The sequence below is a fragment of the Ctenocephalides felis genome, unplaced genomic scaffold (assembly GCF_003426905.1).
Source record: "Ctenocephalides felis isolate EL2017-DRISC unplaced genomic scaffold, ASM342690v1 CF-g0.4_SCAFFOLD_03572, whole genome shotgun sequence".
NCBI classification, from domain to species: Eukaryota; Metazoa; Arthropoda; class Insecta; order Siphonaptera; family Pulicidae; genus Ctenocephalides; species Ctenocephalides felis.
This window is the reverse complement of record NW_020539726.1, coordinates 18420600-18434310: the sequence shown is the minus strand read 5'-3', so window position 1 is coordinate 18434310 and position 13711 is coordinate 18420600. Positions and strand designations below refer to the sequence as shown.

The window sequence follows — 13711 nt, the reverse complement described above, 5'->3', positions numbered from 1 at the left end:
TCGACAAAGACAGAGACTACTACAAGATATAATGAACAAAGTCAGCGGGTAAATATATTTATTTATTTTCATTAAATATTTTTTTAAGGGTCTAGAATTTTCAAAAAATCGTTTTTCTTTTTTTTATACTTTCAAAGTTTAACTCTTTAAGAATGTGTTTACAAGAGGATTTTTTAAAATTCAAATTATTTTCGAAGATAAGGCTGTTTGACCAAGATTAATCTTTTGTTCTGTTTCCTTCCTCTGCAAAACTTTAAACTAGTTACCTCGAAATTGTTTTTATTCGAGATGATACCCACGATTTCTCAACTTCTACTAGATCGATTTACTTGAAATTTTACAGAGTCTTTTTTATAGAAATCTCATCTGTATGAACTACGCTCATCCTCAAATTCCGATTTTAACTATTTTAAAAAATTCGAGAACATAAAAAAAGTTGTAATTTTTTTTTAGTTCAAACGATTGTAACATTATTCTAGATTAAATATATATTAATATATTAATAAATATATTTCTTAAAATTAAATATTATATATTTCTTCAGATTTTGAGACCCCCCACACTTCATCACTTTCTAGAAGTAAAACTTTACGATCATTGTTATTTTTTATTTCTTTTCCAAATTCTCGCAACATTACTATAAATTGTAAAAAATGTAGTAAAAAATTGTTTGCCCTTTTATGGCCATTCAATAAAACTCATAAAATTCATGCCTCTAGACCAGAACACCCACTTAAATGTATTTTCAAAAATATTTGTTCAATATGAAAGTATTGTTCAATTAGCAAGCGACTAAACTTTTTTTCATTATTGAAAGAAAATAACAATTTTTATATGGCTTTATTAATGTTTATGATAATTTCAAATTAAATAAGGTTTAACAGCTTAGATGTCATTTTATTAATAGAATGCGTTAGGCATATATTATTTCAAGTAAATATATAGTAAGACCAGTAAAAATAGAATTATCGAGAAAAGAGATTTTTTTTAAAAAAAAATTTCCTCTTATAGATAGCAATATGTTTTCAAGTGTAAATGACCCGGCATTACAGCATTACAGAAATTATAATAAAAAAGGAGTTTCCTTATATAGATCCACATTGTTCAAGAATTCTATACCGGATGAAATAAAGCCAATCACAGATTTAACTGAACTAAAATTAAATTAAAAGCATTACAGATGAACTAAATTATATTGATTACTGCTATTGTTTTAATTTTTGTATATATGTGTTTGCGTATATATGTATGTTTGTTCCTATGTTTATATGTTTATATGTTTATAAATTTTAAATAGATTAGAGAATAAACTATTATGGCTTTTTGTAAAAATATTTATGTGATGTCTCTCACCAAACAATTTGTCTGACTGAGATTACAGTATGTTGTATGTATGAACATATATTTTAATTAATAAAAAAGGAAAATATTGATTTGTTAAACCTCAATTTTTATTTTTATGTTTTAGAGTTCTGTTTCCTGGTGGCGCAACCTGGTTTAATCAATCCGATGGATACGCAGATGCTGGACGACATATTTTGATATTGCAAAGGAAATGAACGACAATGGGCAGTATATGCCTTTGTGGGGCACTTGTCTTGGTTTTGAACTGCTTCTATATTTAGATTCAAATGGAGAAAATAGAGCTCATTGCAGTTCCAGTAAGCAGCCACTGCCTTTAGAATTTAAACAAGGTAAGAAACTTATATTTTTAGAAATGAAATAGTAAATGAAGGTGAATTTTCATAAAAGACAAGTATTTTTTTTATTTGTCAAGATTCAATTACAATCTGTTTTAAAAATACAAATCATTTAATAATTATGAATGACATTTAATAATATGTAATGTTAAGACCAAAATAGAGTTCACCCATTGGTATTCCTTTTGGTGTTGATTGAAAAGATGCTTTTGTAATCTAGGTGACTTTAAGAAGCTTAACTAATAATCTAAATACATAATAAAAATAGTGAATTATAAATGAAGTAACAACACAAAAGAAAAGAAAATAAAATAAACTTAAATAAATAAATAAATAAAGAATCAAAAGCATAAAAGTACAAACATAAATGCCGTATCTACATTTTAGATGCAAGCGAGAGGTCGTTTCCTAAAAAGACAAATAAGAAGCGCTCAAATAGTTTTTCATTTTTAATTATAAATTATAATTATATTTATATCAGCTGTTTTTAGCATATTGAATATTGTTATTGTTATAAGCAAGGTATATGATTCAAATAACTTATGTTAAATAAATGCGCAAACTGCAAGTGAAAATTTTTAATAACACTCAATTGCACACTGTTTCAAAGAAGAATAAAAAGTGTAAATTAATGATTTTATTTGCTTCAAAATTTTAAGTGAAATTTTAATTAAAAAAAAGTTTGAATATCCTTACTATAGTTATATTACTAACTTTCGCTATTTCTACTTCAAGCAAGTAGACTACTTGCTCTATATGCATGTTTGATTTTTAAACGTTTTGGTCATGTTGCTATTATTTAAAGAGCGATAAAATTGAAATTATGGTCTGATTTGAATTTTATGTCTGATAAATATTTTTCCTGATAAATTTGAACATAATTATTTAAGAAAAATCAGCGGATTCGTCATACAGTTTAATTTCTTTACATGAAAAAATTACATTCATGCATATTATTTAATCATTGTAATTGTAATAAAATCATTGTAATTGTATATTACAATCACTATGTCAATGTTGTTTTTGTTTGATAAGAAACCTCTATTTTATGTTTATCTTATCGTCTCAATTGTTAATTATATTAAATCAATTCGTGATTTTGATCAAATGAAAGTGCTTTGATTAATTTTATTCGCCGCCACAACAAAAGGCTTATTGCATAGTTGAATAAAAAATCAACAAATTTTCCATTGCTTAAATGACAAAAATTTTAATTCTATCAATATACGATATAAATTAGTGAATTTAATTTTATTTATAATACATAAAATATTACATTCTTGTAGTTAATTTGAATTAATGTTTAATATTAAAGCGTTTTATATATTTATTTAAAATTAATTATGAAGTACAATTAGTTTTTGAATTGGTTAATCTTATCTGTTCACTTACCGAAGATAATAATGTACATTCGCACGCATATTACGCAATTATTAAACAAAGCGTTTAATTTTACAAGTTATTTACACTTATTGAATTTTTTTATTTTCAAAAAATAACCACTATTATTATATTATTCTAATATTTTTTTAAATAGAGGTGGTTCAGAATTTTTAGTAGAAATTTAACTTTTTGGAAAAAAACTTTTTATATAAATATGTACTAATATAAGAAATAAGATATTTTCAGCATGCTTCTTATTGTCAGTCAATAGAATCAAAATCTTATTATTTTGTCATAATATATATGAACAGTAATAATAATACTTAAGTTATGTACACACATTCATATTATATATGTATGTAATGTTACATTTGTTAACAATATTTAAGATGCTATTGTATATTTTTATTATTATTGCTAGTTTTAACTATTAGATTACAATATAATCTATAAGTTAAAAGTGAGGAATTAGTTAAAGAGAGGGTTAAATTTATATATAAATAAGAGAACAAGTTTTTAAACAGACAAATATCCTGGATGAACCATCCGCAGTTATTAAGAAGAAAAACTAAGTTTGTGTTGTTTGTTTTCAGCTAATGTTATATTGTTACACTTTTAAAAAAAAAATCTTAGTTTTTCTTCTTAATAGCTTTATATTATTGGATAGATGCCTGTTAAGATCTTTTTGGTTTTTGAAATCTTTTGCCATATCTCAAATATTATTATATATTGTGCAAGGGTGGAAAATTTTGTTTGTTCAAATTTCAATTTTACTTCTAAATTTTTAAGTTTTTTTTTAAACCAAATGATAAAGATTGAATATATTCAAGATTGCATTATTTTCAAAACTGCTTGAATTTTTGCTCAAAATTCTTTTAATTTTGTGATTAAAAGTTTTTCAAAAGCACAACTTAGTTCTTATTATTTTTAATAACTGGATTGACGCCTAATAAAAAACTTTTTTATTTATAACTATATTATTATGTGATCTTGTATATTCAATATATTATATTTCTTCACAATACTTTCACAGGTTATGGTCAAAGTAGAATGTTTAGCCGTGCTCCGATGCATATTATGCAAAGTTTGGCAAATGAACCAATAACTGCAAATTTTCATCAGTATTGTGTTACCGAACAGGTAAAAAAATTACTGTTAATGATTGTTTATTAATAAAAAAAATCAAGATAATGAAATTTACCGATTATTGAAATATTAATCTGGATTAATCATGAATTACAATATCCATGATAATGTGCATATTTGAAAACCATTAAATATTTTCATTTTAGTATATGATTAATAAATATTTTTTACTTATCTTGGGTATTTTTGGGATATGCTTTAATTGAATACTTAAAATTGCAGAATCTGACAAAGTTTGAGATCGACCATGATTGGAATGTTTTATCAGTGAATAAGGATTGGAATGGTCTTGAATTTATTAGTTCTATTGAATCTGTAAGGTAATAATTATATAATATATTCAAAAAAAGTGTTCAACAAAACATTTCAAGTAATTTTTACTTACAAAAAGTGAAGAATTTTCATCATTTTTGTGAACAAATTCTAAAGTTGGAAATGTATTCCAACGTCGTCCTTTACTAAAGTAGATACTTATATAACTGTTAAGGCAATAATATAAATCAAATCAAATCGTTTACCTTATGTGATTATTCCAGGTATCCATTCTACGGCGTCCAATTCCATCCAGAGAAGAACATTTACGAGTGGGTCCCCAACAGGAATATCTCTCACACCTTACACGCAGTTCAGGCTGCTCAGTATTTCGCTGAATTTTTTGTTAACGAGGCCAGAAAGAGTCCAAATAAATTTGATGAAAAAGAATTGGACAACGAGATAATATACAACTATCATACGACCTTCACAGGATTGAAAGGATCATCATTCGAAGAATGCTATATGTTTGCTGATCCACCTCTGAAGAAGACAAATCAGGCTGCTGAAAGGAGCGCGCCCAAAGGTTTGATATTGCTGTCGGTGGCAGTTCTTGTGTTTTTCTCGCATGTCTTCAAAATTAGTGCTTGCTGAATCGTTAGAAATAATTGATAAGTTATATAAGCATAGATATACCTCCATTGCAACTATATCAATTATTTAAAGTATATAAACATAGTTTTATGGAATGAATTTCAATTTTACGACTGCAAATACGCTAGGTAATGATAGAATTTTAGATCTGAAATGATAAAATATCTTTATAATATTTAATATGGTTTCAATGGAGTAGCTATGCAATCTGCCTGCCAAATTTGAAGCATTTGTATTCACCTTTTAGTCCAGCACATAGATGCACTTGGCCAACATCGCATGAAATTTGTCCATAATTGTGATATTTTGTCTTCAAAATTTTTAATTTAATTTTGAATAAAACGTATTTTTATAATTGATGCAGAAAAAAAAACATAATGGAGGTACAAATATACTTCAATTGCGAAATTAAATAACAGTCGCTTGATGAATTTGATCATTCGGAATTTCCACAGTCGTCTACAGATTATCCCGGTATAACATATTTATTGTGAATATATGTGTGTTTATTGTGAATTCTACCGCTTTGCCAACTTTGTTTAAAAAATACGATAAAATACCTATTAATTAATTAACCTATTAATAAGCTGCAATATTTTTCAGAAATATTTACTATCTTTATTCCCTGATACTCGGTACTCGTGACAATTGCAAACTTGCTGAGGTCAGCAAATCCTGATCATGATGGAACCATTTGTAGATTAGATTCACAGTCAAAAATTTTAATCATTATTATTTTTTCAAAATTTTGACTCGCTAATTGCGAAATGAATACTTATTTTACCGCCGTAACGGCGGCATCCGAGTGGAAAGGGTTAGGTTTGCAATAGCGTACCGTACTTCTAATGCGTCTTTTCTAAAGAAAACTGAGAAATCTCTTAATTACAGCTAAATATATAAACATTACCCAAGAAATTATGCCGGAGCGGCGGCATCCGAATGGAAAGGGTTAATTGTGCAATAGCGTACTTGTAATGCGTCTTTAATAAATAAAGTTAAGAAATCCTTTGATTGCAGCTAAATAAATAAACATCATCCAAGAATGTTATTTATCATATGGCTTATAAAAATTCACACATACGCACTTTGCAATTCCGGTTTTATGGGTCATTTTTAGAAGTTTTGCTGAGAAACCATAGCTCGGATGTTAATTTCGAGCCAGCGATTTTGTTCTATATATTTAAATATCAACTTACAACACAATAAGGATATATAAGGTATAAACCTTATTGTCTTATTTTTATCACGAAGTTAATTTACACTGAAATTTTAAACAAATCACAACTTTATAAAATGAAGTTCAAAAATACATTGTAGAGTGATCTTATTTACATAATTAATATTCGTTTCATTCATAGTGCATATATGAATATATACGGGTCAAATTTGCTTGCCACATTTTTTTTAAACAATTCACTTCTCATAAGCCTATATAATATTTTAAATAAAGTTTTGACTATCAAATCAAAGATCAAAATTTTGTCAAATTTCAAGACTTACAAGAATAGTAATCAATAGTCGGCGATTTTTGTTCTATATATTTAAATATCAACTCATATCATATGAGTATATATTCATATATGCACTATGAATGAAACGAATATTAATTATGTAAATAAGATTACTCTATAATGTATTTTTGAACTTCATTTTATAAAGTTGTGATTTGTTTAAAATTTCAGTGTAAATTAACTTCGTGATAAAAAGTCGTACAAAATAAATCGCTACTATTCATATACTTTTTTATTCTTATCAGCTAGTTGTAAAAGGTGTTGATTTTTTTTGTTATTTTGCTAATAATGAGATAAAAGATAAAATTAGTTAAAAAATACTTGAGTTCCTATTTACATACATTTCAGAAAAAATGCTTTCCTTTTCTTTTTTTTGTTAATATTATCAAATTTGCATTAATACATAAAAAGAGTAATGGGTATGTGTACTTATATACTTTACATTAAGTTCACTTTTACTTATAGTAAGATATAATATATTTGAATTAAACGAAGCATAAATACTGTTATGAATTCATAAAATTTGTTATTTTATGTCAGGTTGTTTTTGTTATATATATTACTACATAATTTAGCTATAAATAGATAGAAATAATTCAAATCATAAGGCTATAAAAATAATACTATGATTCTATATTCGCACATGCAAATGTGTGGTATGCCGCATTTATATTAGACTTGTTCTATTAATAAGACATTACTGGAACTAATTATTATTTATAGAAAGTAAATATAAATCTAATCAAAACCGTTTGAAACTCAATCGTTCATTAATTAGAAATTTGTCGCTTATCGAATGTAATCTCAATTTTAAATCTTATTAATAAATATTCCAAAAGAATGTTGATTAATGAACATTCTAAAGGAATGCATCAGAAAATATTTGCATTAAATATTATCAAACATTTTTTCATAGCGACATAATTCAGTTAATAAAATATAAAATTGTTGCATTCTTTATTTCAGTATCATGTCAATATGAAATTACCGAATCGGATACTGCAGAGCAGATTAAATGCAATGATGCATTTTGAGAAATTAATTGTGATTAAATTATGATGTGATTTTCATAACAATAGATATAAAAGATTTGTAAACTTACTTCATTAAAATTTTTGTTATTTTTGTATTTGAATTGTACAATAAATTATGTATAAAAACTATGTATATTATTAACTATAAGTATAATAATAATAATATATTTAATAATTATTATATAATAATATATATAATAATATATATTATTAACTTCCCCTAGGGTAAGTTATAGTAATCGCAAAAAATGAAGTTTTTGTGTGTGTGTATGTTTGTGCGTATACAATTTTTCATCGACGATTTCGAGAACACGGATCAACCAATTTGAAAAATTCAAAAAAAAAAACATTTTATGAATCTTTCACGCGCTTTCATATTTCATTACAACGCAGCTAACATATCGCGACTGCATCAAAAAAAAGTTCAATATTTCCAAAATATTTCAAAGTATGAAAAAAATCAAATTATTCAAAAAGATCAATTAAAAAAAATTAAATACTCATAAATTGAATTTTTCAAGAGTTCTAAAAGAAAATTGAATGTTTATTAAAAATTTTAATATTTGGTACGGAAAGTTCCAGCAATTTGCCTTAAGGCTCGATGCCATGCACCACTAGTTTCATCATATTACAATACTGCGTTACAAAAAGTATGCAATTATAATTACACTATATGCACTTTTCGATACAAGCACTGTACAGCTGCCTATAAAATTAAAATGTTATGATAATTTGTTAAATAAGTTTTTAAGCATTTATTCTGAATGTTTAATGAATTTGAAAATATAATAATCCTATCTTGTTGATCCTATTATTATTATTCAACAAATGATAAAATTTAATAGTGAAGAGACTTGTTACAGTTTCATTTCTTTACAGATAAAGTTCCAAAATCATATACTCATACCTTATATGACTTGATTTTTTCAACAATTATTTTTGAACAACCCAATGGTTATATAACTATATTTGGTATAGCTTTTTTTTAAATATTTTTCTCTATTGCAAAAGAGTTGTTTTTTAATTATGCATCTTTATTTTTAATTGAAAATTCGTTTCCATACTCGTTTAAAAATTTAGCTTCAGTCGTTTTTGTTTTCATTTCCTAATTTATTTTAACATCAGAAAATTTCCGGGATTTGCCTATCAAAATAATGCCAAACATTTTGATATTCTATAATAAAACCATTATTTATTATTTCATAATTATTATACATTTTTTACAAATAGCGTAGCATTGTGCTCGTAATGAAAGATCTATTTAAATTTAACGGATGTTAATACTCTTTTATCTGTGTAGATATGAATTATGATATTATAAATTTTGTTTATTTAGTTCTGCTGGTATAAGTGATTATGATGTAAAAATTGGTAAAACATATAATTATGTTGGTAAAATTTTCATATATTTAGGAAGTTCTATAAATGAAAATGTATATAAATAAAAGTTCTGTTGATTTGTATTTATAACTGTTAAATGAAATATCAGACACAATTAGATTGCAGTGATAATTATATTTTGATGTTAATTTTATTGTGGTAAAACATATTTTACAATTTTTTATTGAATGTTCATTCTATTAGTGAACACAACTAGGCATTTATATTTAAAAGCACAATCATTTTTTACCTTCAATTTTTCTGCAATCAAATTATGATATCAAATGTAAATGAATTTAGGTAAATTACTTTATTTTGTAAGAAAAATATTGAATTTTTAATTTCTTTAAATTTTAGCGATTAATAATTATTATATGAAGGAGTATAAGTTTTTCACTGTACTCTAAGCATTGTATAAGCTATTAACTGCATCTTAAAAATCGATTAAGACATCTTCAAAGGAAATTTTCCGAAGAAAATCCAAATACTAATTTGGCAACAATATTGAAAAAATGTTGTGTTACAATACCGACAAAAACTTCCGCATTTTTCCTGCCCCTTGTCCCCAAAGAAACCACCGTTAGGCATTACTTCATGGGGGGAGGTTATAGAATGCTATGATTCTCTCTCCTAATGATACTATCCTTTTAATTAGTACCATTCGCTCTCCTTCTTTCTAAGTAACGCAAGTATATATAAGAAGCTTCTTTGCACATAGTGTGTATGTGTTCGATGATGTTCTTTTAAAAACGACTGCAATGAATTAAAAAATTTAAAAACCATTTTTTAACTTCTCTTAGGGTAAGTAATATAATAATCGTACAAAAATAAAAAATGAAAATTTTTGCGTATCTTCACGTTTTAGAAGTTTCTGAACATTTTGGCTAATTAGAAAAATGGATATGTGTGATTATGTATGGATACAATGTTTCGTTCATGATGATTAGTTTTTGGTAAAGGCAAGTCCAGCCATAGATAAAGAGTGGGTCCAGCCATTCCAGAGACACAAAGCTAAAAAATGGCAGTTTTTGAGAGAACTAAGTAAGCATCCGATTTGAATGATTCAAAAACACTGCTTGTGTTGAAAAAATAATTGCTTTTAGATTTTATTATTTCAAAATTTTTTTCCAAAAAAAATTTGTAAATCGAAACTAATTTGGATTTCATTTTAATTCTGGCTAAAGTTCTAAAAAAGAACGCTTTACTTAATTTATCCGCTCACTCACTTTAAACTATATATTTATACTTTAAATAATTTTAACTTTGCAATTCAGTTTATATAATTCTTATAAATATTACACAATATCCTTCATTTTAAATCCGATTGATTAGTTATCAAAATAATTATAAAAGTCATCGTCCAATTCATAAGCTTTTATATTTTGCCTATAAAATAAAAATAAGGAAGATTGCACTATTTAATCTATTTGAAAAAATTAAATTTTCCTCGAATATTTCATTACAGTAGGGAAAGTTCTAGTAATTTGCCATGAGGCACGTTGCCATACAGCACTAGTTTTATTAGGTATTTGTCAATAGCAGTTAGAAGAAACAACACCATATGATGATTCTACGAGTCCACTCATAGAAAAAAAAAGATGATTTATAAACACACACATAATTATTAATAATTATGCTAAATTTTATAAACCAAATAGTAGTCGCTCCAATAATAAATATTCAACAATGCATAAATGGCTTGAATATTACCAAGTGGAATGTGTTTCTTAAGCCTTCTAAAAAATCTGGTGTTTCAAAAAGTCCAGCGACTGTAACATTTAGATGATCTTTAGGCTTTTAAAGTCCACATTAAGCGACTTTGTGATATGTTATTGTAAAGATAAATTGCTTAAATAATAAGAAGTAGAATCTTTTTCTTAAGGCTTCTAAAATCTGGTGTTTCAAACATTCCAGCCACTGATATGTCTTCGAAGCTTTTAAAGTCAATATTGAATGACTACAATATTCTGTTGATATTCAAGCTTCTACAAAGCCTGTATATATAGAAACATCATCAATGATCTTTCTTAGAACTTTAGATTGAAACAATATTAGACTTGGCCATTAAAAGCCATCTTATGAAACTCGATATAAAAAAGACTGTACATGAATTTTAATGTTTTTTCAACAAGATATGTATACAGATTTAAGAATTATCTTATTTGTAATAAAACTAAATAAATAAAATCAATTTCTCTATAAAGATTATTTATTTATGAAATTATATAATAATAAAATAAAAACTAATATAATATAAATAAATGTTTTTCTCCATATCAATTTCAATTATAAAAAAACAAGTAAAATTTAAAAGTAATAAATAAATAAAATTTGGGAATAATAGAAGTAATATTGAAAAGTCAATAAAAATGAAAATCAAAAATAATTACTATTTAAATATAAATATGAATTGTGAAAAGCTGACCACAAAATAAAAAAAATCACAATTTCCTGAACTAACGTTAGTTAGTTCTCGAACAGCTGAAGGGTACCCTTATTAACTTTCTTTTTCATTGTATTATTCAGTTACTTGCTTTTGTTTCATTGCATTAATCTTCTTGTTTTCAACCACATTACTTTTTCTGTTGCTTCGTATGTTAAATTTAATATTTGGTATTCCAAGAAACATCTTTGTTCTTCACTGAACCAGTCGAGCAGTTGCCCTAAATGTTGCAGAAAGGGATTGCGCCTGCTAGTGTTTTGGTTATAATCTTTCAAAAAGTTTATCAGTATGATTTTCAACATTTTGTCTATGTTGATTTCATTTGATTTTTTATTTCGTGCCTTTCTTAATAAAGCAAGAGCATGCAATGCTCTTTTCTGTAATGAATAAGGAGATCAAGCAATTGAACAAAAGAAAGATGAAACTAAAATCTAATTTGATATTACCTTAATTTCAATAATAGTATTTATGGATCTCGGATAATCCTTTTCAAGTAGAAAATGGAAATATTTGTATCCGTACCAATGTGATACGTATATGTCTCTTGATCCTAAAATTATGCATACATAGATAAATAAGCATAAATGCTTATGTGAATTTAAATGTATATTTATAATAATGACATTAAATTGTGAAATTCATGAGTAGTATGTCATGTACATATAAGACTATGAATCAATTTGATTCAAAATGCGAATAAAGTATATTATATTTTGTTTGTATAAAAACTATTACCTGTTCCTCCTCTACGAGAATCCATTACTCTCTTCTTTTCTCTTCGAAAGGATGCCAGAAGACTAGCCATTTTTTGTTTCACGTCACCAACGTTTTTTTGAAACAACCCAGCGATTTTCTCCCACGCAGCTTTTTTTAGTTTTCTATTGTAATATTCTGGGTGCTTTGGATTCCAGAGAATATTTTGTTCTTCGTATTTTTTAATCAAAAGTATAGTATCTTCTCCTGACAAATTCATTTTCGCAACAAAATTCACGGTAGTTAATACAGAGTATAGTTTCACAATGTGATACTTTAACTGATAGACTTGTATTTTTATACAAAAATGGCGCCAATATACTTGTTTATCTATAAATGGCGCGTCCAAAAGGCGCGTCCAAATTGCACGAATTCGTGCGCCGAATACTGTTCGAACCAGTTGTGCCAATAGTTAAAGAATATGGTGTGAAGTGCGCAATTTTTGAAGGGTGGTAACTAAACAGCGCGAAAAAATCTATAAACAAACTGAATCATGGGGAGTTATATCCGAACGAACAAAACCAATTACCATTATGCAACAATTGTAAAAATTATTAAAATAAAAAAAACATGATGCAAAGCCATTGTTTTTATTTATCTATAAACTGAATTATATATAAAATTATTATACAAATATTCCCCGTTTTACATGGAAGATTCGTTCCAGAAAAACCGCGCATTTAGAAAAGCTGTACTAAACAAAAATCACTGTTCGCGCCAATCAAAGCATGCGGGTATATTGAGATAGAAAACAAAAAATCATCAATCGATTTATTATAAAACTAAAATCAAATCATTCAACAAGTAATAAAAACATATTAATATTATTATAAATACGATGTAAATTATGTAATTAACGTAAAATAAATATTACTAGTTACAAAATTAAAGTATTTACAATCGGTCCTTCGAAAAGCAAATTCAATTCAATCAAGCAACATCCTAAAAAACAATCACTATGAGCTTTTTTATCAGTTTTTAATATGATGAATAACAATTACATTAAATGAAAAATAAATATTAATATGTTTTATCTCTTTTTATATCATATTTAATAAATTATAAAAAATAAATTTATTTCAATAATAAAACAAAAGTAAAACTAGTTGGTATTGGTATTTTGACTTGAGGCAAGTTACATGACTTAATTAATAAAAAATAAATTAATTTATGAGTGAGTAAAATTATTCCGAGTGGATTTATTATACATATAATTAAAAACGAACGAACACGTTAACTCGGAGTATTTTCTAAAAGCAAATTTTCAAAAATTAATAATTTTTATAATTGAGCCAGTTTCTGTTAGGATTTTAATGGTTTAATTGAGTATGTTCAATATAAGATCAAGTACTCTATCGTTATACCAAGTAAATCATCTAATTTTAATTCTAACAAACGTAAAAGAAAACTACTCCTTTTCCCAAACTTTGATTAATTTTTAAAATTAAACTCCTT

General features: G+C 25.9%; 2 protein-coding genes across 2 annotated transcripts in view; one reads left to right on the top strand and one right to left on the bottom strand.

Annotated features, from left to right (window-relative positions):
• Positions 1-7718, top strand: part of LOC113388194 (gamma-glutamyl hydrolase-like) — an 81216-nt gene extending 73498 nt beyond the window's left edge. Inside the window, 6 exon segments of the mRNA XM_026625595.1 lie at positions 1469-1524; positions 1527-1694; positions 4117-4223; positions 4452-4549; positions 4766-5067; positions 7613-7718. Of these exon segments, the coding sequence (XP_026481380.1) occupies positions 1469-1524; positions 1527-1694; positions 4117-4223; positions 4452-4549; positions 4766-5067; positions 7613-7680 (799 nt within the window). The 3' untranslated portion in view covers positions 7681-7718.
• The window catches only part of LOC113387600 (COP9 signalosome complex subunit 1-like), a 256475-nt gene that overhangs the window by 86274 nt on the left and 156490 nt on the right, over positions 1-13711 (bottom strand). The window lies entirely within an intron of this gene.